The following is a 24,500-nucleotide window of genomic DNA, read 5'->3' as shown; positions in this document are numbered from 1 at the left end:
ATAAAATATGCAGAATAGGACATTCAAAAATGACATACATTTTTACTCTCCGGAGAAAATCATCCAAAATGTTAGTCTTGTCAAAATCCATTGTCCATTAAACATATCCTTCTAGATTGTTTTACATTTTAAATCTGCCCTGTGAGAAACCTTTTGTTGATACTTTTGAAAAGGTTTTTAATCAAGTGAATCCGAACATGGTTTTGAGATTCCGAGAGAAAATACATTTAAACATAATTTTTAATCTTCCTTTATACTTAATTTTCGCCATAAATATAGCCTTAGAAAATGTTATGGCATTTAAAAGAAAATTGGTGTTTAGATGTACCTCTGCTGTCTGTCACATTTATGTTTGCCTGTTCTCCAAAGTATCAGTTTTCTCTTTTCGTATCCCTTGTGCTTTGCCTTGAGACTGGTCCCATAGTAAAAGTATGTTTAAATGTATGCTTATAAATCAATTCTGCAGAAGACTGTTAACTTTTAGCAAAAAACGTTTAATGTTTATACAGTAAAAATAATTGATGTTGACATATGAAAGCCATAGGAAGATATAAGGGTGCATAGATGTACTGATAAAAAACAAAGCCATAGAAGTTTGTTGTACAGTTTGGACACAAGGTGTCGCCCCACACCTGCTTTTTAGGTTTATACAAGTGCATTCTCTGTTGTACAGCTGCAATAAATATACCTGACCAAAATATTATTTTAAATTCAAAAGTAACACTGACCCAACAAAAGAATATATATTTCTATACATTGTGCTTTGTAATGTAAAAGAGTGGAACATTCAATTGTGTTTGTACATTAGACAACACACAAGCCCATTCAAAAAATACATGAAACTGCATTTGACACATCTGGCATAACACAACACTGTTTAAGATCCTGACTCATGAATTGTTCTGGTGTCATTTCCAGCCATCTGCACAAACAGGAGAATAGAACCCAATTAGAAAAAATCAGATTTTCATTTTAAAGAGTTATGTTATATTTAAAATAATTTTTTTTACCTGTAGCAACCTCTACAAATGCTTTAGGAAAGACCCCTTCTCTACCATTAAGCTTCCCGCTCCACCATTCATCATCTATGTGAGCTGTGACCAGGATTCGGTCTCCCTGCTGGAAGGGTAGATCATCCTCGGTCTCTGCTGTAAAGTCATAGAGAGCCACAGCCCACTCCACACCTTCAGGCTGGAGACACATCACAGTTTTGACCATATCATTAAGACATTTTATGTAGTATAAATATGTTCGGTTTTTTATTAGAGGAATAAGGTAATGCAACAGTGGGGAGACACCTACCTCATTAGCTTTATATGATTTTTGTGTGTTTGTTAAACCGGCCATTCCTAAAAAACAAAAACATGAGATGTAATCATTTATAGCTCGTGAGAGTATTATGTAACATAAGACATGCAATATAGAATAATTATATATGGAAAATCATGTTTAATTGATTTTAGATTGTATTTTAAAACAACCTCTACAAAACTTGAGACATAAGAGATCATAAAAAAAGAGTTAGAAGCTGTCTTGAAGTGGAAAATCATGCTGTAATTAGAGCCTATGGTGTAATATATGAGTTTGGTGAGAGTGTTTAATGAAACACAAACAGAAGGGCAGATTCCACACATTACTGCTGTAGTGAGAGCTGCCCACTCCCTGACTCACAAAGACAAAGATGCTGACTGCTGCAGTACCACATACTGTTAGTGTTGTGGGGAGGAAGATTAGCATCTAAAAGTGTCTGAACTACAAACACGAGCAAATTTAGTTGCCTTAGAATTGAACAGAAAATGTGTTGTGAAATTAAAAATGATATTTTTTGATATTTTATTTGAAATAGCACACTTGTTATTTTATTGTTTTGTAATTTTTGTACACACTTTAAAACTAAATAATATATTCCTTTATCAGGAATGTAACTTAATTTATTTATAATCATTATAAACAACTACATGTACGATATTTATCACATATTATGAATTTTTATGTATTTATTGAATGAGTTGACTGAACTTTATTATTAATCAATCATAAATCTTTCTTTAGTAAGCAACATGTGTCTTTGCTATCTCATAAGCGTTCCACCACATCCCAAAGATGTTCTATCAGGTTAAGATCTGGTGACTGCATTATCCTAATGGAAGTAGCCATCAGAGGATGGGTACATGGTGGTCATAAGGGATGAACATGGTCAGAAACAATGCTCAGGTAGGCCGCGGCATTTAAAAGATGCCCAATTGGAACTAAGGGGCCTAAAGTTTGCCAAGAAAACATCCCCCACACCATTACACCACCACCACCAGCCTGCACAGTGGTAACAAGGCATAATGGATCCATGTTCTCATATTCTGTTTACGCCAATTTCTGACTCTACCATCTGAATGTCTCAACAGAAATCGAGACTCATCAGTCTTCAACTGTCCAATTTTGGTGAGGTCATGCAAATTGTAGCCTCTTTTTCCTATTTGAAGTGGAGATGAGTGGTACCCGGTGGGGTCTTCTACTGTTGTAGCCCATCTGCCTCAAGGTTGTGCGTGTTGTGGCTTCACAAATGCTTTGCTGCATACCTCGGTTGTAACGAGTGGTTATTTCAGTCAAAGCTGCTCTTTTATCAGCTTGAATCAGTCAGCCCATACTACTATGACCTCTAGCATCAACAAGGCATTTTCGCCCCCACAGGACTGCCGCATACTGGATGTTTTATTTTAGTCTAGGACTAGTCTAATCCCTGTACAGAAAACTGCCCCAAGGATCCTAACAGGTCCTTTGTCTGGCTGTAGGGTTATATTAAAAACCTTTTTACATCCATAGAACTTTCCTGTTTTTGTAGTGGAGAAAGGTTTTTAGACTATGAAAAGGTAAAATAGCAATGTTTCTTTTAAAAATAGCAGACAGAGTGTGGTCTATCTGTTCAAGATTAATGCATTGCTTTCTCTCTATGCTGTTACCAGAACCATGCTGCAAATGGTTGAGGCTGTTGACACTTTACCTTGAGGAAAGAGTGTGTTCTCTCTAATCATTTGTTTTTGTTAGAGAATCTTTGTAGCTAAAAATACATGTGACTTAGTTGTTTTACATAATGGGGTGCCTCTGATAGACAATCCACTCTGCCTTAAAGTAACCACAAAACAATGATTTTCATACCATTTAATATCCCAAAGAACTCTTTCCATTATGAAGAAACAAAATGGTTTTTTGAATGTTAAAGATTAAACCAGAAATGGTTCTTCTATGACATTGTGAAGCATCTTTATTTTCAAGAGTGTATAGGGGCATCACAAGAAAAGATACATTACTTAAAGCTTATGAACTAAACAATTAGTTATGGCCATAATTACGGCTTTTATCTAAAAAGTCACATATACTGTACTTTAGAAACTGACCTGTTATATCATAATATTAAAAGATCTGGAAGGATGATACTATTGCATGAATTATGAAAATCCTTACCAGGCAGTGCAATCTTGTTTGAAGCAGATTTCTGCACTGGTGCTGGAGGAAGATCCACAATCACTTCCACGAAGTTGAGAGGGAAAATGCCAACTTTGCCGTTCACTCTCCCAGAAGCCCATTCATCTTCTGCATAGTCTAGAAGCTGAATCACATCACCTTCAGAGAACGAGAGCTCATCGCTGTGCTCTCCTTCAAAATCAAACCTCGCTATGCATCTTGGCCCACTGAGGAAAACAAAGGGACACAGTAGTAAAAAATAAGTAGAGCATCCTGAGACTGTGCATTTTTTTTTTTTTGCATCTTAAAGGGATAGTTCGGCCAAAAATGATATTAAACCCATGATTTACTCACCCCCAAGCTGTCCGAGTTGCATATGTCCATCGTTTTTCAGACAAACACATTTTCGGATATTTTAGAAAATGTTTTAGATCTTTCAGTTGATTAAATGTAATGTTACGGAGTCCACGACCTTCAAGTCCAAAAAAAGTGTGTCCATCCTACACAAAATAAATCCAAACGGCTCCAGGATGATAAACAAAGGTCTTCTGAGGTTAATCCGCGCGGTGTTGTTGTAGAAATATCCATATTTAAAACTTTATAAACATAAATAACTACCTTCCGGTAGCGCCGCCATCTTCAGAATGAGAGCTTACGCAGCCTGCGGAGGCTACTCTGCTGCTGCTCTGTGCCCCTGCCCTCCGAATTTGTCATACGTCACTAAGAAAAGTGCGTACACTACGCTAATACTCTCTCCTGAATACAGAGGAGTCTAAGATGGCGGCGCTACCGGAAGGTATTTATTTTAGTTAATAAAGTTTTAAATATGGATATTTCTACAACGACACTGCACGGATTACCCTCAGAAGACCTTTGTTTATCATCCTGGAGCCATTTGGATAAAATTTGTGAAGGATGGACGCACTTTTTTTAGACTTGAAGGTCGTGGACTATGGGTGGACCCCGTAAAATTATATTTAATCAACTGAAAGATCTTAAACATTTTCTAAAATATCCGAAAATGTGTTTGTCTGAAAAACGATGGACATATGCAACTCGGACAGCTTGGGGGTGAGTAAATCATGGGTTTAATATCATTTTTGGCCGAACTATCCGTTTAACATTTAAATAGATCCATGAAAAAATATAAGTAGGCTATAAGGTATGGGAGGCCATGCTATATTGCAAATGTAGTCACAGACAAATAGCGTTGTTAGGCACAAAGCAGACTTCTCAATAAAAAATGGTGGTTACAGGTGTCTTTTTTTAAACTAATACTACATATAAATACTACAGTAAACCCGCAATTAACACAAATAGTTATAATAATAAAATAAAATTTTATTTAGAAGATACATGTTAACAGTAACAACATTCCTATGCAACAAAAATATAAATCAGCTATGCTCTAAACTACATATAGGAGATTGTAGAGATTATGAAAAAACATGCTATTAACCAATCTATGCTATGACCATATCCACTTTAAAAAATCCCTACAGGCCTGTGACCAACTGCATAAACTGTTTAGACTAGTCATAGTAATCATCACATTTTTTCTTTAAAATTGGTCATATACTTTTCATAATCAGTTACATAAAAAAGTGTATTAGTCAAATTTAAATCCGAAAAGTAAGACTGACTAGCCCAAACTAACTCATAGTTGGTCAGACTTCTTGACACAATCTTAATTTAGCGATTATGTTTAAACAGCCGGCCACTGGTCTAATGCTAATTTACATCAATAGATAGAATGAGGATTTAGTAATCGAATGTTGCGAAGATGGGATACCTGATAGGCTCAGGAGTCGGTTTGGGTTTAGTTTCACTGATGAATGTTGGCACAGGTGTAATAGGTTTGTTCTGAAAACAAGATTATTGGCAATGATTACTAATCAATTTCATCAGTATTGATCAGGAATTTAAAGATCGGCATAATCATAGTCATTATGTTTACCAGTGGTTTGGCGTAGTTGACGGGGAAGAATCCAGTGATATTTCTGCATGTTCCCATGTACCAATCACTGTCCAGCTGTTCTACATTAGACACAACATCACCAGCCTTCAAACCCAGCTCTCCCGGACCCTCTTAAACACACAAATATATGGTTAGTATATAAGCTATATATTTATATCAGTATGTGTGTTCTCTGAGAATCGAACCCACAACCTTTCAGACTGCTAATGCAATGCTCTGCTGAGCTACAGGTATACAGATTACAAAGCCCATGATGTTTGTAGTCTTTTCAAATCCTTTCCAAACTATTACGACACTTAGCTTTAAAGAGACACTCCAGCTCCTCTTGAGTTAAACATTTGATTTTTACAGTTTTGGAATCCATTCAGCTGATCTCCGGGTCTGGCTTTACCAGTTTTAGCATAGCTTAGCACAATCCATTGAATCTAATTAGACCATTAGCCTCACGCTATTCTGACGTAATAATCAAGGACTTTGCTGTCGTAACATGGCTGCAGCAGGCATATTTTACGCAGCAGCCGAAAATAGTCCCCTTAGTATCTTTAAATAGCAGAGGACTTTTTTCGGGCACTGCGTAATATCATTGTGCCTCCTGCAGCCATGTTACGACAGCAAAGTCCTTGATTATTACGCCAGAATGAGAGTATAGTTCCTAGCCATATCTGCCTAGAAAATCACAACTTTTAGTTTTCCGTTGGTCTTAGTACACGGTGTAACTACAGAAGAGTCAAGTTTTAAATAGGAAAAATATCGAACTCTTTGGTTATTTTTGAGCGCGATGCTAATGGTCTAATCAGATTCAATGGCTTATGCTAAGCTATGCTAAAAGTGGTAGCGCCAGACCCGGTGATCAGCTGAATTGATTCCAAAACGGAAAAAATCTAATGTTTAATTCTAGTGGAGCTGGAAAATGAGCATATTTTCAAAAAAGTGGAGTGTCCCTTTAATAAATTATCCATGCCTTATGTGAATTTACAGGTTATTGAACTATGCAGGACTGTCTATGTATATTTACCTGGTGTGAAGTCATATAGTGCTTGTACTTGAAAAGATCCAGTATTTTCCACCATTCCACTAAAACGTTGAGATGGACTGTTCTTCTGCTGAAAGACATTTACAGGCAAAATAAACATGGTAACTATGTTGGACTTACAATGCCTTACGGATTATACGCTTACAACTACCTAAATATACTTACTAAATGTCAATATTGATTACCTGTGGTTGAGGATTATAGGGTAAGTTTGTTAAAGGTGTAATAATCTTCATGTTCGATGCCTGCACTGTCCCCTTAGCGTTTCCCGCTTGGCACTCAAATGTTTTGTTGTCTAATTGTTCAAGTAGGACGAGGACTTCATTTCTCTGTAGGGAAAAACGGACAGAATTCCATATACTTTGTGAAAGAAAATGAAAAAATACACATTGCGAGCCCCTAAATCAGTAAAATGAGAGCACCATTTAAGTTTTGCTTAATGTGAATGCACTGACTATGACTTCACCTGAAAAGACAGCTCTCCAATATCTGTGCCATTGTAGTTAAACTGAGCAATACCATGGGGTATCCCAAGCTATACAAACAAAAAGAACAGTTCAAAATTGCATGCATTTGTTTAGTATTTTGATTTTTAAATGCCTTGAAACTAAATTTACCAGTTGACAGACTAACAAGAATGAATTTACTATAAAAAAGTTATAAAAAGATGAAACAAATGTTAAGCATCTCACTGTGTATTTGTTATAAAGATGATGTCCAGGGTTGGGTCTAGGTGGCAAAGCGGGTCCTTTCCTCGAACCTCTACGGTTTTGTTGCTGAGAATGAGGTTGCTGTACTTTTAAAGATACTTCTTGTTGAATATTATCAGAAGGTCGTCGCACCGAGCCGTTTTTCTGCGGAGGAGGAGGTCTCCCTGGGTTTGTTTTAGCTGGTGGTGGGCGAGCAGGCAGGATCTTTCCTCCAATGGGCCTGAGAAATTAACACACAGTTAAAGGGTGCAGGACTAGAGATGGTTTTCAGTACAGAAGCTCTTTATTCACTGTAACAATATCCAGGCTGATACTGCCAAGCCAACAAGCCATGAAAAGAGGCGGGCATAAAGGCGCATTAAAAAGGCTGAATATGAGAAACTGATACCAGAACAGGTGGGAATAAATGCTGGATTCATTTACCGTGGTGGAAGAGAGATTTCAGATGGGAGACTGAAGGAGTCCTGAAAAAAGATATAAGTGAGATTAGGAGGATCAAAGTTTGATTTCAGTTTCAATCTTTGTCATGACCTTCCTCATAAAGATATCAATGTTATGTTATGTTTGTTAATTCTTAACGCCTTCCAGCATCTACTTCTCCATTCATGATGGGAACTGGTTAATCCATCTATACACAAGTTAATCCATCCATATACACATTGGGGGAGGGGCAATTTGGAATTTCCAATTCACCTTTCCTGCATGTTTATGCCCTCTGGGAGGAATTGATGGTTTATGGTTTCTCATAGTCATTTCTGATAAAAAGCAGTGTTACATAATATAGTATACTGTTACCACACCACACCACATCATATTTGTAAGTCTAAGGATTTTGTGAACACGCTATGAAAATATAAATATGTCTACTGTCTATTGGAAAGTCTTTAAGTCTCTCTTTTTATGTTTTAATTCACAATTTATAATAGTCCGTTTTAAACAGAGGTGATTATGTCACCATATTAAGCTGTATGACATGCAAAATAAAATAAAGTCTTTATTGTTCTGTAAACTAATTGATGGTGTCTCTCTCTCTCTCTCTCTCTCTCTCTCCCTCTCTCTCTCACTCTCTGTAGCAATGTTTTTCTTTTTTAAATGTCACTTTGTACAACAAAAAGTCAAGAGACTGATCTTGTGTGCTACGCTGGCATTTGATAAGAGCATTCTCCCACTGCTTTTGCTCTAGCAGCACAGCTGTTGCTGGGGATAAGCAGGTGTATTAGACCTTACTTTGCGAGAGGGTTTTGCAGGTGTAGAGAGTCCACCCACAGCTTTCTGTACAGGTAAAGGAGGAGGAACATCTGTCATCTCCTCAAGGTCTGAAAAGCAAAAATCCATTCCTTTTACAATGCTTACAGAGCATCATAAATCAATCCTTCCCACCTATATAATGTAATAATGTTGTTTAGTTATTCTTCAGTTTGTAAAAACAAACAAAAATGCAAGTGCAGTAATATTCTCTCTATGGAAACCCAGCAGGTAAGAATTACACAGAAATGTAAAAAAAACATAAGCTTGGCATTTCTGCTTTTTAACCCTCTGACCATCTCTAGACCTCTATTGTAAGCACATTGTATTTTTTAATAAACTAATAAACATTATTATTGTGTTATAAATGGTTTCAGCAGTAACAACATAAACAAGCGGCTTTCGTGGTCAACACATAACTTCCGGTGAACTCCGCTACGAATAAATAACAGCAAAGTACTTTAAACATAGTTTATTTATATAACAAGCGAAATAAACAACATGTAGATTACCTAGGAAACCAAAACATTTGTTATTTTCAACGAGTTATTTGTTCAAAAGTTCAGTTTAGCAACTAGTCAGATCATAAAAAAACTGAAACCGGAAGTAAAGTTCGGACCAGACGCATATCGTGTCACCGTACGTGCGTCCGATAAAACCGTCTATGCCATAGGGCTGTTAAATGCTTTGTTCTGATTGGTTGAGAAATGTTCCACAAGTATGCATTATTTTTCAATAAACGCACACCTGCCAAATGTCTTAAAATAACAGCCAATGTCTGTTGTAACCAGGCCTTGACATTAACTTTTTTGCTCTGTTTTCCAAAGTTACTAGCCACTCAGCATTATTACTGGCCACAATTTTTGTTGTTGGTAATATACATTTTTGTGGCATCCTAAAATGACCAAAGTAGCCTATATTAATGCAATGTGCGAACCTCTTCGCTTGCGGGTTTCCCTTGACTTCGGACAAAACTGGGACATGTGCTATGAATTTCTCTCCGCTCTTGAATCTCTTCAATCACTTCCATGCAATTGTTTTATCTTTCCCAAAGTGTGTGTATATGCGCTCAGACTGTGTCCCGTGCATTCCTAATTCCATCACCGCTCGAGCTCTCTATGGTAAATAACCGCTACTGTACGCTGTGCTGGGTGCAGGGAGTGCTCATGGGAGTTGTAGTTTCCCAGTGTTGCATCACTCATTGTTTATCATTTCGCATAACTTTTAAGAAAACTACAAAAAAATATATTCAACCTGCCAAAGTGGCTAGTGGGATTGGGTGTCATACCCGCCACAGCGGAAATCTACCCGCATTTGGCTGGTTGGCGGGTGTTAATGTCAAGCCTGATTGTAACCGTGGTATAGACGGTTTCATCAGACGCACATGCTCTGACGCGATTATGCGTCTGGTCTGAATTTTTTTCCGGCCTCTGTTTGTTTAATGGTCTGACTAGTTGCTAAACTGATCTCTTGAACAAATACCTCGTCAAAAATAACAATTCCTATGTAATCTACGTGTTGTTTATTTTGCTTGTTATATAAATAAACTACTTTAAAAGGACTTTGTTGTTATTGATTCTTAGCGGAGTTTACCAGAAGTTGCGTGTGCTGTAACCGTCTATAAGAGGAATAATTGACCCCAGTCCTTTGAATTATTTGAATTTTTATTGAATAATTCAACGGCTCATTGTCAAATATTCCTTACATATTTTTGCATCACATTTGGATAAAAAGCACTTTTAAAAGTTTTAACACTCACACTTTTCAGTTTTACTTGGGACTCTGATGACTGTGGGTCTCCTGGTCACTCCCTGAACGTTTGGTGCCATGTAACTGAATCCTCCTTTACGTGCGGGTTTAATAGGAGAGTTATCTGCAATGGATGTATACACCTGCTAAATCCACTGAAATAATTACATGAAGAGCAAGGTTTTGCATCGCATTGTGGTCCAGAAAAACATTGGCACTTACTAATGGCAGCGTCCACATAGTCATTGGTATGTATGCTCTCTGTGGATGTGGTGTCTGGCAGAAGTGCAGTAGAGTTGTGATTGTTGAAGTTGAGTAGATCTATGCTGGGCTTGAGCGGAGATGGAAGTCCTTTGAATGCTACCTCCTCATCCTGGGAAGTTACATTCTTGACTTTGATCAATGAGGGTCGCGATGGAGGGATTGGGATTGGCCTCAAGGGGAGCTGAAAGTCTGATTCATATTTTGTATCCAAAGGTTTTTTGAAAAGCTGAGGTCTTGGTGCTGGGGTGGGTGGTAAGATGACATCATTTAAGTTATTGTCCTGTGGAAACTCTTCTTCTTTGGGTTTTTTCATGGAGGGTCGTGGGGCAATGGAGGGTTTTGGTGCCAGCACAGGTGGCTTGGGCTGAGCTTTACGAGGCCGGGGTAAAGGCGTGGTGGTTTCATCATTCTCTTCATTCTCTGCACCAAGGACACTTTCAAAAGCCTGGATCTTTGCACGGATGTTGCGGTCACTGTGAAGGGCGGTCATGTTCGCACTATGGTTCTCAGCACTTTGTCCTGTCTTCTTACCTTGAATGTTAACAGGGTTGCTCAGTTCATACTGTGGTTCTGAGATATAAACATCCAAGAATTCATTTAGATAGTTGCTTGTTTGAACATTCGAGTCAACAATAGGGGTTACAAGACCAACATTCCAGCTGTCATGAAGTTTTATCAGAGGTGGCACATTGACTTGATTAGTTGGGATTTGTTTGACTGTGGCACGTGGCTGGGGGACAGGGGTGGCACGTGGCCGGGGCACAGGGGGTTGAGTTGGTGTTAGATCAGTAGTGACAGGTAACACAGCTGTGCCGGGATTGGAGCAATTTTTAGCAGTACTGCAGGACTGCGTGGCAATTTCGTCCTCTTTATCAGAACAAAGTTCTTTGGGACTGGTTTGAGTTATTTTGGGTTTAGATGGCAATAATGGACGAGGTGGTTTGTTTGGTTGCTTCGTTGAGACTGTGAATGGAAAGAAAACCAAGCAGTCTGGTATTAAGTGTTGTGAATAAGGGTTTTAATAATTGATTTGTGCACTTGTCAGTATGATCTAACCTCCACGTCTGTGCTGCTGGATCAGTTGCAGAGGCGTGTTGGAATCTGGACTAGTGGCATTTTCCTCTAGCCTGTCAGTCTGGGTGGAAGTAGTGGTTGTGTATGAGCGACGTGGAAACGGTGTTGGCGTGGTGACCTGTTCCTGGGTCTTCTCCTTGATCACCTGCTCATAGGATGGTGGGAGCTAAGGCACGAGAAAAGATAAACACTCAAACGCAAGCATCAAACCAAGCAAATATGGGTTAAAATGTAGAAAAATTTAGTCCTCTAGCACACAGCATTAAAAAAATGCAACTGTTCTGGATTAGTATGAATAACCATATGAATTATTGGACATTTTCTTGTACAGTATGTTTATGTGCCAGTAAATATTATAGCACTTTTAACTTTTAAAGGGACCCTCCACTTTTTTTGAAAATATGCTAATTTTCAAGCTCCCCTTGAGTTAAACATTTGATTTTTAACGTTATGGAATCCATTCAGCTGATCTCCGGGTCTGATGGTACCACTTTAAACATAGATTAGCATAATTCATTGAATCTGATTACACCATTAGCATCGCGCTAAAAAATAACCAAAGAGTTTCGATATTTATATTTAAAACTTGAATCTTCTGTAGTTACATTGTGTACCAAGACCGATGGAAAATTAAAAGTTGCGATTTTCTAGGCAGATATGGCTAGAAACTATACTCTCATTTTGGCATAATAATCAAGGACTTTGCTGCCGTAACATGGCTACAGCAGCAACACCTGAAAATAGTCCCCTTGGTAACTTTCAATAGGGACTATTTTTGGACACTGCGTTATATCATTGCGCCTTCTGCAGCCATGTTACGGCAGCAAAGTCCTTGATTATTACGCCAGAATGAGAGTATAGTTCCTAGCCATATCTGCCAAAAAAATTGCTTTTAATTTTCAATCAGTCTTAGTACACGATGTAACTACAGGAGAGTCAAGTTTTAAATAGGAATAATATTGAAACTCTTCGGTAATTTTTAGTGTGATGCTAATGGTCTAATCAGATTCAATGGATTATGCTAACCTACGCTAAAAGTGGTAGCGCCAGACCCAGAGATCAGCTGAATGGATTCCAAAACGGTAAAAAAATCAACTGTTTTACTCTAGGGGAGCATTGAAAATTTTGATTTTTTTTACTATATTTATAGTTGTTTATGAAAAGGTTAGTCACTCATGTGTTAGTGTGTCTTGTGCAAAGATAAAATTCTATGACTTCAAAGTAAAATCCATGCGGAATAAACATAGTAAATCCACACCTGTCTAGCACATCTTTGTTAATGGTGGTTGTGGAAGTATATATAGTGCTACAAATCACTTTACCTGAGCAGAGTTTAAAATGTTCTCACTCCAGACTGGTTGTGTGGTAAATGCTGGGGATGGAAAACCTCCAGATGCTGGAAACCAGGAAGTGGGTGTCAGCGGCTCTGCTGATAGTATAGTTATCTCTGGACGCCTGAAACAATAGGGCTTTATTCAGTTCTCATTCATACAGATTGAAGTATTTCACACACATTTTATTGCACAGCTATACAGATCAGACTCGAATTTATTTAAAGGAATATTGGTGGAAAATTATCTTTAGGAACTATTTATAACTTTTCTGCAGGGAAAGTCCTAACATCTTTGTTCTGTATCTAGCATATGAGATTGATTTAATGATTCATACTGAGGCTCATGAAAAACATTTTTGTTTGCTCTGCTTTTGTTAGGAACTCAACAACAGCATGAATCATAAAAGTTAACATCAGAGCTTTGGGTTAGCAGTTGTGGTCATGCAAGAAACTTACAATAAGTTTAAATCAGTCTGTTATAAATTAAAGGCCTAACAACAACAATGCTCAAAACAACAAACTTACCTTCTTTCTCTGGAGTTTTCAGTCTGTGAACGAGCTCTTGGAGATGCTGAAACATTTGATACATTTAAGCATGACATATAAACTATATATATTTGCATAGCAATTCATAATACATCATACTTACTTCTTTTAAAAGCTGATTTGATTGAGGAAAGGGCTCCTTGACTGAAAATAACAAGACACCAGATATGTTTAAGAGCAAAATAGTCTCAATTCCTCCACTTAAATTAAAAGATATGATGACACTGCTGTTTCTGTATAGCTGAAGGCGATAAATGAAAACAGCATATGATATTTATTCCAGGAGCTTAATTGATAGAGCAATGTGTTAGCGGCGCAAAGATCATGGGTTTATTCTCAGGGGCCACATACTCATTAAAGGGGACATTTCACAAGACTTTTTATGATGTCAAATAAATCTTACGTATCCCCAGAGTGCATATTTGAAGTTCTAGCTCAAAATACCACATAGATAATTTATTATAGCATGTTAAAATTGCCACTTTCTAGGTGTGAACAAAAATGTGTCGTTTTAGGTTTGTCCTCTTAAATGCAAATGAGCTGATCTCTGCACTAAATGGCAGTGTCGTGGTTGGAAAGTGCAGATTAAGGGGCGGTATTATCCCCTTCTGACATCACAAGGGGAGCCACATTTCAATCAGCTATTTTTTAACATGCTTGCGAAGAATGGTTTACCAAAACTAAGTTACTGGGTTGTTCTTTTTTCACATTTTCTATGTTGATAGAAGCACAGAGGACCCAATTATAGCACTAAAACATAGAAAAAGTCAGATTTTCCCTTTGAAAGTTTAGCATGAATGCACTGCTGCAATTGCAAGCAGCATTGGAATAAAGTGTCTGCCACGTGCATAAATGTAAAAAAATTTACAAACAAAATGAATCAATGTTCACATAAAGGATGAATTTAAATTAACATTTTTAATTTTTAAAAGAGAAAGTGGTGAGTTTCTGTATTTTTTTAATGAGAAAATGGCAAATTGTATTGCATCATTACTTTATAAACCTTTTCTCTACACCTGTGCAACATTGTATTAACATCCTTTTCTATCTAACTATTGGTTCGCATTCGTCACTTAAGAATGTAACCAGGTCAACTGCATTCAACAGTACAATGAACTCGATCTCACAATAAATACCAAGGTAACTGCCTTTGGCAGACAGTGTAATGAAAGACAAATCTTGAAGTTCAGCATTCATACTGTAAAGTTTTAACATTGCAAATGAAGCGCATACAAAGATATTAAGTCATCTAGTTCATACCTTAAAATAGTAGTTTCTCCATCCAAACACAAAACTAGAGTTTTCACTGGTAAAAGCACTTTGACTTTTAGTGCCTGAGACTTTTTGTTTCCCGACTTTGTCTGCTTTCTAAAGCTTTCTGCATAGCTGAAGTGATGTGTCATACGCGCAGTGTGAGTGTGCGTGTTTGTGTGTAACAGAGAGAAAGAAAGAAAAAGAGAGACAGAGCGAGAGAGATTCAGACAACATGTTAATAGTCTCTTAAGCATTAGAACTGCCTTAAATTAAAACCAGCTGACATGTTGGATTTACACCCTCATTGTTTTATGCTGTGGCTTGTTTAAACTGTTGAGGTTCAGATAGAAACAAACACAACCATCCATCAGTCCTGACAGTGATTGATTTATGTCGCAGGCCTTTCACTGTTCTTTGGACATCGGATGAGTAAAAAAAGCTTTGTTTTAATAAATTTACAGTATATGTGCTCCTGTATAGCTCAGTGGTAGAGCATTGCGTTAGCAGTGCATAAGGTAATGGGTTTGAAGAAAGGAAACACACATACTGATAAAAATGTATGCCATGCACAGTCAATCGGTAATCGGTTTGAATAAAAGTGTCAGCCAAATGTGTAATATACATGTATTTGGTGCTTTAAAAAAAATTTATGGTCTAAAAAATGATTGTTGTTTAAAAATGTCATTCATCTACCCCAATAAAGGGCCATCAAAAAGTTACAGGGCCCGGTGTCAATTAAGGGCCCCTCTCCCAATAAGCAGGCTATACTCGAACTGTAATACTAATTCATTACCGGGTCTGGGCCACAGGGCCAGGTTTTCCCCCGCAGAAATAGACTGTATATTAATGTGATTGTTTCAAGGGCTGATTATGATCTGAATGTGCAATTATCAATAAATACAGCACATTCATGATTTAAAAGGGACATATCATGAAAACCTGACTTTTCCATGTGCTATAATTGGATCCCCAGTGCTTGTATCATCCTAAAAAAGTGAAAAAGAACAACCCAGTAACTTTGTTTTAGTAAACCATTATCTGCAAGCAGGTGAAAAAAATAGGTAATTGAAATTTGGCTCCCCTTGTGAAGTAAGAAGGTGATAATACTGCCCCTTAACCTGCACTATCCAACCACAGCACTGCCATTTAGTGCAGAGATCAGCTCATTTGCATTTAAAAAAACACACCCAAAATGGCACATTTTTGCTCACACCTACAAAAGTGGCAATTTTAGCATGTTATAATAAATCGTCTATATGGTATTTTTGGCTAGAACTTCACAAACGTACTCTGGGGACACCAAAGATTTATTTGACATCTTAAAAATGTCTTCTGAAATGTCCCCTTTAAAGACACATGCCACCAAACCAGACAAGCATTAAACATGAATCACTGTACTATCTGACATCAGCCAATACACAAATGATCAAAGAGAATATGTGACCCTGTCTTTGAAATCCACGCTTAAGTCTCATATTCTAATAATACATTTTGGAGCATCAACGTTTGATTTCAGTCATTGATTTTACATTAATTTCAAATCTTGACATGGCCAAAATTCAGACAAAATGACAGACATCAAGGCTACATTTTCACAGAATGTACTTTAAATTATGTAAGATGATTATGTAGAAAACAGAAAATCACCAAAAATGACTGGGTTTTAACCTACACTGGGTTTTTAACCTATGCAGACAGTGTCACATAGGCTAGTTTACATAGAAACTTTACTCAAAAACACTAACATTTTTATAAAGTAGCTACATCCTGAAAATAACTGTATATATAGTAGGACTTATTTAAGTATCATATAAAGTAGTAAACAACAAGTATAATTCCATCATAACATCATGTGCCATGTGAGGATATTATGTTCTGTACACCTTCCTCAACAATATCAGCTCATTTCATGTTTACAAAACAGAAGATCTTACCTTACATGTAAGTGATCTGGTTTATTTCTATCTGAATGGCCTGCAAAATAAAAAAAAGATAACATATAATAAGCTTACAAATGTACTCTTAAAAGGTTTTACTTTACTACAATCGGTGAAGACATTAACATCCTCATTCACAACTAGCAGTGATGTTCGACTGGGTAAAGTGTGAGGTATATTCCTGATAAACCTGTTTTAAAAAGCACAGCTTTAAAGTACACCACAGTTGTTCTTGAAACCATGTTGTTCAAAACACATTCGTCTAATCCAGTCCAACAGCACTCTCTGGGGATTCCTGATGTTTCAAGTACAGCAGGTTGGGTCCAACAGTGAACGTCCTCTCCACATTGGCTTTAACACAACTGATTGAGATTTAAGCTGTATGTACAATATGTGTACGTGTTGTTGAAAACATTATCACAATAAAGGTCTTGAAACTTAAAATCCTGTGTAACAAAAACAGCAAGGAACCAGTGTGCTTTTCAACAACATTAAGCATTCATAGAGAATGTTTAACTTTTTCCTGGTAATATAGCTGAACTTAAAAACATGCTGATCCTGTTTAAACCTGGTTTTTAGGTGCGTCTCCGTCGATCTGATCACAAGCGGTCAGCAATAAATATAGATGTAAATAGGGTCCAAAATACTTTGTGTTGATTGTGTTTTAAATTGAAAACACAGTCAAAACCACACATGACCACATTTCATTTGTAGAGTAAACTCTGTACTTTGGCACTTTAGCAAATAGAGTCTCTGTATATTTATTCTACTAACTAAGTCAACTACTAACTAGTCCCCAGACACTCCTTGGTACTGCTCTTTCTGTCTGTATGTCTGTGAATTTTTTACCACACTGTAATAAAATGCAGCACGAAGTTAAAACAAATTGTTTTGCAAGTCAATTCAACTTACTATTTAAAGTTTTGGCTTAAAAAACTTGACATAACTTAAAAATTCAAGTTAAAATTGTTTATCTTAATTTTGTTAAGTTAAAGTAACAAAAAATATGCGTTGATTAGACAAAAATGCTGCGATTTTTTTTACAGTGCACATGAGAAAGTGAAAGACCCAGAGCAATCTGGTTAAATCAGATCAATTCTATCACTGCCTGTCACAATAACAAGCCACATACATTATGATGCTAATACACATTTACCTGTAAACTAAGACACATGCTTATCAAACATACACTTGATACACTTGTCTGAAAATATACACCTACCTGCTATCAGCAGAAAACACTGAGTCACTCTGTTAAACAAGGGTTTTACTTTGTGACTTCCCAACCCCTTGATTCAAATACACTGAGAGAAAACGTAACTCGCAATAAACGTGAAGTCTCTGTTTTCAGAAGGTATGTTGACACAGCTAGTGTGCTATGCAGGAATGTTGCCGAACAGGAAGTAATTCACCTTTTACATTGAATAAAAAATAATAGGAATATTTTTCCAAAATCATATTCTGCCCCCCTTCTTAAAACTAGAGAATACCTGTACATAATGTATAGATGTATATTGTATAAACAGTTCAATAATTTCATTTTTAAATGAAACCCAGGTATCACAAAGAACAAACTGGTTTTATCTCTTTTTTCTTCTACTTTGTCAGGAAGATATCGCTGTTGAGTGCTGATCTAGGACCAGCTTAAGCTGGAAACAATCATCTTAAAGCCGCAACACTTAAAGGTGCAAAACAAGCCTGTGTTCAGTATAAAAAGAAAGTTTCCAATCCCTTTTTTTTTTGCTATAGCAGAAATCTTAACCGATTTAGTTAACTGTGATGTTTTATTCTGCAATGAACTGATAACATTCTGATTTAATTTACATGTAGGTTATGTGTGTTTTAATGTTTCTAAAATGAACTTTAAAAAAAAAATGCCACAAAATAAATACCGCAATAGAAATTGCTATTTGTTCGAATAAATAATAAAGCTTAAGCTTTTTTTTTTAAAGGACCCGACCCGAATTAGACCCGAGTCCGACCCGACCCAGTGGCATTTTTTTAAAACCCGAATGTAAACGGCCCCGAGGTGTGTGCAGTCCGCAGCCCCATACGCACCAGTTAGACAAAAAGAAATCCCAGTGGCCCCCCAACCAAACCAATTTTGCCAACTGCTCCATTTATTTTCATTTTTTATCTGATGACGACACCAAGGTAACCACTACAGTAATCATTCAAAATTGATTGACTGGTCATTGCTCAATAAAAATTAACCTACCGCTAGCCATACAAAGTCACAAGCGCTTTTGGCAAACAGAGGTGGATTTAAAAAAAGGATTTGATGCACACACGCGAGATAGTTCAGGTCTTCTCTGGTTATTTTGGAAAACCACATTTAATTTAAATTACCTGAGGCCGCTATCCGTGTCCAAGTCACACATGAAACTTTTAAACCCGAACCCACTCGAGTTTCGGATCTGTGTAGACCTCTAGCGTGCACACTGCCAGCAACAAGCAACGCGATCTCGTTTATTTCAATGGAAGCTTGGCGACTTTTGCTGACAAAAGAACCAGTGACCGTTGACAACAGGAAGTGGGCGTGTTTAGCTACTCAACAAAGTTGAGAAAAGTTCAACTTTACGCAAATGATGAGCAACTTTCAGAACCGACTAGCAATGCATGAAAAACATGCTAGTAAGGCATAAATAGATTAACTTTGAATGAATATATTAAAGTAAAGGAGTGGAGTTCACATCTTCCTACTCTCGTCAGTTACTGCAATGGACAGTTTATAATCGTTACTAGGACAACCTGAATTAGGAACGCCCTCCTAACAATCACAGAAGGTGTGCACGCAGCATAACACCCTGATTAAAAGAGATGGGCGACACATAGCAAGTAAGTTGCTGGGGTGTGCACACAGCATTAACCTTTATAAATAATAGAAAGATTTTAAGATATTAACTAATATATCTTTTTGTATTAGTATTCCTGATGAAAAACATTCATATAAAACTAGGTTTTGTGACTCTTTATAACCATTTAGTTAAACAATACACTGATGCAGTCATGAAATCAGAGAACCCTTTCTCAATGAAACCTGATCACAAGAGGTCACAGGAGACACATGTTAATAGCAGGTGTAAATATCATTCTGGGCGCTTGAGGTTCGAACCACATAGGACAGATATGAACACCTGGTGTAAAATGGGCCTAACAGCAAAACAGAAAAAGTTTCAACAGCTCTTGTTCATGAGAATATGCTGAGACATCAAAAATGAAGTTTCATAATGAAGATTTTTATCTCCCAGTAGGCCTGAGGGCAGAAACTGACAAGACAGGAGCCCGGGTCTCTCAACTGCTCTTTTTGGGAAAATGAATCAGGCAAACATCTAAATGTATGTATTATGTATCTATCAGAATAACACCAAACATTTGCAAATAACTTGTTTTTTATATATTTGTTTTTTTTCCAGATACAATCTTATATGGTATTATTTAAAATAAGTATGCTGAAAATGAAGAGACGTGAATTTTGTGGACATAGATGTGTTTAGACAAAGCTGGAAGGCATTATGAGCAGACTGTGAGACAATTGTGCTGACAGAGTGTCTCTGAGTTTAAAGCCTGTCTGTGCAGGCCACTCATGGGCCCATGGAAAAAAAAAACATTTTTATATTCACCTCTCTCATCCCCTTAGCCAAAATGATAATAAGGCTGTACATTTTGTAGGCTAATCACATTTGAACATTAATATCTATATGTATTAGTTACTTTTGTAATTTCTTGTTTGTAAAACATGACTACTGAAATATAGTTTTGATAAACAAACAAGGCAATATAATAATAATAATATTGAAATGAGAAAAATATGTACAAAAAGAGGAAATAGAATAAGAAGACGATATGTAAATAGGATACAAATCAAAGCAAAAACAATAATAAAGGAATTAGTGCTGGGAAAAGATTAATCGCGATTAATCGCATACAAAATAAAAGTGCTTTTTTTGCATAATATATGAGTGTGTGCTGTGTGTAATTATTATGTATATATAAATACACACATATTCATGTATTTATTTAAGAAACATTTACATGTGTATATATATATATTTATGTATATTTTTATATATTCTATATAAATTAAGAAAAATTATATATAAATTAAAAAATCTGAAATTACTATATGTATGTGTGTGGTTAAATTTACATAATAATTACACTCAGTACACACATATATTATGCAAAAAAATCATTTTAATTTTGAACGCGTTTAATCTTTTCCCAGCACTAAAAGGAATAAATAAGGAACCTTATTTGAATACTGTAAATAATTAAAGAAATTTCTCTAAAAATTAAAGGCAAATTCAGAGATGTCCCTCCTTTGAAAATAAAATTCCATTGACACTAGCGGTTGATCAAACGCTGATCAAACAATCTGTCAGTGTAACGTTATCTTACCTTTATGCTTTTTATAGCCACTAGGCCTATATTTTACACAAAACAACTATCTTAGCGTTGCTTGGGGATGGGTTAATAATTATCTATTCACATTCATGCAAAAGCACTGATACAGAGTACACTGTAACTATTAAGCATAACATTCAAACTGTGTTTTAGGGAAGCAGGATCATAATATGTAAAACACCAGTCAAATTAGACACACAGACATTTACTTTCCTGTTAGTTACACAGGTCACCATTACAACAAATAAAATCATCTATCTGTTGGTCAATGCATATAATTTAGTTGGTGTGATTGTGTCTGTGCATATATATTTGTTGAATTAAGTAATGGAAACACAAGCCTTCATAGTGAAACAAGATCAGCATTGTCATATTGTTGAGTTTATGTTGAGTTATATTTATGAACATGGGGCATTACACAATGGCAGGTGCTTTCCAGTATGATGCTATGATAACATGGCCTAACATGTTGAAGCTGGTGATCTAATGAGTTTGGTAAAGCATAAAGGAATTTAAATAGAAATCGAGTCTGGCCTGGAGGTTTGTAGGTGCTGAATAGTTGTGCCATCAAAAAACCCCTGGCAAAAACACACATACACGGACGTATGATTACAATGTAAAGTCTGATTAAAATATAACCATAGGAGCAAAGATCATAAATCAGAACATACAGTATGAAATAGTTTGTATGACCCTGAGTATGCTGACTATCCAGACATAAATTTGACACTGCACAGGTGGTTTACTTTCACACAGGCTGCAGCATGCACAACTGCGGCCTCATGTTTCCTCAGTTGTGTCCCCTGTTGTGTCAGCATAGGGGAAAGCTGTAACCTGTTGTTCCCCCCTTCACAGCTGATTCAATATACATTAGGAATGCTGAAGGATAAGAGGGATTTTCCACTGCAGATCAGACCAGTGGGATTTCAACGGGAATGATGGGTCAATGGTCATAGCATAGCATGAAATCTTCTATATGCGACTATAACTCATTTGAGACCATGATCACGAGGTTTACACAATAGTTATAACAGTCTGCTTATGATTTTCATATAAATCAAGTGAAATCTTAATTAGTATTAAATGTTATAGATTTTATTCTGTCATAAATACTTAATTAAAGGTAAATAAAAAAAAAAATTATTACAGAAATAAAGAGGTTAAATAAAAAAATCTGATAATATTATTTCGCATGATTCCCTGAACCATATTTACTCTAGACAAAACTTAAAGTGTTATTTGCAGGTAAACAATTCCTAGTCTCCCCAACAGGGTAGAGATAGTCTAATATTCTGCACTAAAAGGGCAGAGGTGTAAAGTATTTGAGTAATTTTACTTGATTAATGTACTTAAGTATTATTTTGTAATCTGCCTCGACATCTGACATGTTTACGTTTTATGTGACACAACAGCATGATCGAAAAGCTACACAAATGTGATCAGAACGGTCAGAATGAAATGGATTTCCGGAAATGCGATTTGAAAAGGATTTCAAGCCACCTCTGGATGTAGCCTGAAACGGATTAGACAAAAACGTACTTCATGTGTTTTTGGCCGTTCACACATTGTAAATGTGACTGGATTCCTATCGGATATGCACCAAAATTTTTATTTGGACTGACAGTGTGAACAAGGTCTAATACACCTCTTCCTGCATCGGCTGCCTGCTTGATAGAGCTTGTTTTACAACTTCGAGTAACATATTGCATACTGAAATTAGGTAGTACACTGTAAAAACAATAGTTTAATAAATAGCACTAAAACTGGCTCGTAATCATAGGGGAACCATTTTTAGTGCTATATAGCACCTATGTCGTACCTGTGTACCACATGTGTAGAACCATATTGTGCTATATAGAACCATATCTAGTGCTAAAGTGGTACTATACACACCCGGATGGTTCTTCATAGGTGCTTTATAGAGTGTAGTCTTTTAGTTTGATAAATAAATACAAGTAAATACAAATAGTTGTAAAGCAGGATAAAACCTTGTATGTGATTCATTAACAAGAATCTCTAGTTTTCATTCTTCCCGTTACTTTTACTTTTTTTATACTCAGGTACAATTTTTATGTGGTACTTTTTTACCTTTGCTCAAGTATGATTCTGGGCAGATACTTTTGATTGAGTACTTGTACTTTCACTTAAGTAACATTTTTAAGTAGGCTACTTTTTACATCTCTGTAAAAGGGTACTCTTTTTGTTATATGTATACCCTTTAAAATAATTTAAAAAACATGTATTGGTTAACAAAAACTGTCTTAACTAAAGCATTTTACTGTAAATATGTCACTCAAATGTCCAAGAGTACTTAATGTCTAGAATAAAGTTTACTAAAGTTTAAAGTGTCTAGAAAAAATCTTACCGGTTGAATCTCTTCTCCTCGGAGTGCTAACATTTGGACAATCTTCAGCTCCATCCTGGTGTCGGGCTTCAGCCATGCGTATTAAAAGTAGGCTATATGTCCTAGATAAATAAAATAAAAACTGATGCCAACTGCACAACACTGTACAAAAACTGATGCCCGGTTTTGTTTTAATATGATATAAAGCACGAGGTCAGGCTGTTTGTGTCACAAGTCAGCGCTGAGCTCTCTCTCTCTCTCTCTCTCTCTCTCTCTCTCTCTCTCTCTCTCTCTCGCTCTCTCTCTGTGGAGCAAGCGCAATTTCATTAAATGTGCACTCGCGCCCTCTGTACATCAATTGTACGGTAGAGGGCGGAACAGACTAGGGGTTGACCCTGATTCAGACAATAAAATGAACTAACAGGGTTACTTTTACAACATCAATCATGTTAAATGTTGAGAACAGTCTAAAAAAATATTAAATATATTTTTTATATTTTTAATATATTTTTTCATCCAAAATTAAAACTGTCGATCGATTTAAACTTTCGATAACGTATTTTTTATGCAGCCTCATGAAGATTTTGGAGTCCGATTAATTATTAAATATGCTTCTAGGATGCTTTAAGACCTTAAGAATTGTTTAAATATCCCTGAAGGTTTCTAAATTACGTTTTGCACACAGTGTTTGCACCTCATTTTGTATAATCCAGAGCGTCCACACACAATGGCCAATCACGAAGCAACACTAGAGTGTAGGGGCGGGGCTTGAATGATAGCTCACCTTTCTCATGCAAACTCAGGTGATCGGGAGAGATAGAGAGAGACATAAGTTGTGTTATGTTCTGTCTTGTCGTCAGTCTGCGGATATTTAAAGCGTAATTTGACTAATTTAACAGCTCTGTCGAAGTGAATAAGCGCGATTTTGTGATGATCTTATAACCGTTCCAGTGCTTGTGGGATATAACCACTGATCTATATAAATGACTGGATTGCGCATGACGTCACACTTGTGAAGCCACCGCGCCGCCATGTTGGTATACCCAAACGTTCTATTAAATCAATGGACGTTATCAGATTTTAATGATAAAACATCACTTTACTCGTCTTCGTTTTTATATGTGAACTTACCCTGTACATTATTACAACACAAACGTCCAAAGCATGTAA

General features: G+C 36.6%; 1 protein-coding gene across 3 annotated transcripts; it reads right to left on the bottom strand.

Moving 5' to 3' along the window:
- sh3d19 (SH3 domain containing 19) lies at window positions 1-23,560 on the bottom strand. Of its 3 annotated transcripts, none has more exons than XM_065254700.2 (20): window positions 23,352-23,560; window positions 16,577-16,616; window positions 13,492-13,532; window positions 13,368-13,413; window positions 12,832-12,964; window positions 11,492-11,675; window positions 10,394-11,398; window positions 10,182-10,295; window positions 8,405-8,493; window positions 7,601-7,641; window positions 7,160-7,397; window positions 6,934-7,002; window positions 6,653-6,796; window positions 6,450-6,534; window positions 5,414-5,544; window positions 5,249-5,319; window positions 3,457-3,683; window positions 1,303-1,349; window positions 1,011-1,191; window positions 1-922 (listed from the first exon to the last, which is right to left on the bottom strand). In XM_065254700.2, the coding sequence occupies exons 1-20, from the start codon at window positions 23,425-23,427 to the stop codon at window positions 909-911; spliced, it is 2,976 nt and encodes a 991-aa protein (XP_065110772.1). In that variant the 5' UTR covers window positions 23,428-23,560; the 3' UTR covers window positions 1-908. The 3 variants fall into 3 exon arrangements, with proteins under 3 accessions (XP_065110772.1, XP_073670515.1, XP_065110771.1); XM_073814414.1 differs by having other exon boundaries at window positions 6,450-6,537; window positions 10,182-10,265; XM_065254699.2 differs by having other exon boundaries at window positions 6,450-6,537; window positions 23,352-23,559.
- Window positions 23,561-24,500: the final 940 nt, after the last annotated feature.

The sequence above is a fragment of the Paramisgurnus dabryanus genome, chromosome 4 (assembly GCF_030506205.2).
Source record: "Paramisgurnus dabryanus chromosome 4, PD_genome_1.1, whole genome shotgun sequence".
In the NCBI taxonomy this organism is placed as follows: Eukaryota; Metazoa; Chordata; class Actinopteri; order Cypriniformes; family Cobitidae; genus Paramisgurnus; species Paramisgurnus dabryanus.
This window is presented reverse-complemented; position numbering and strand designations above follow the sequence as displayed.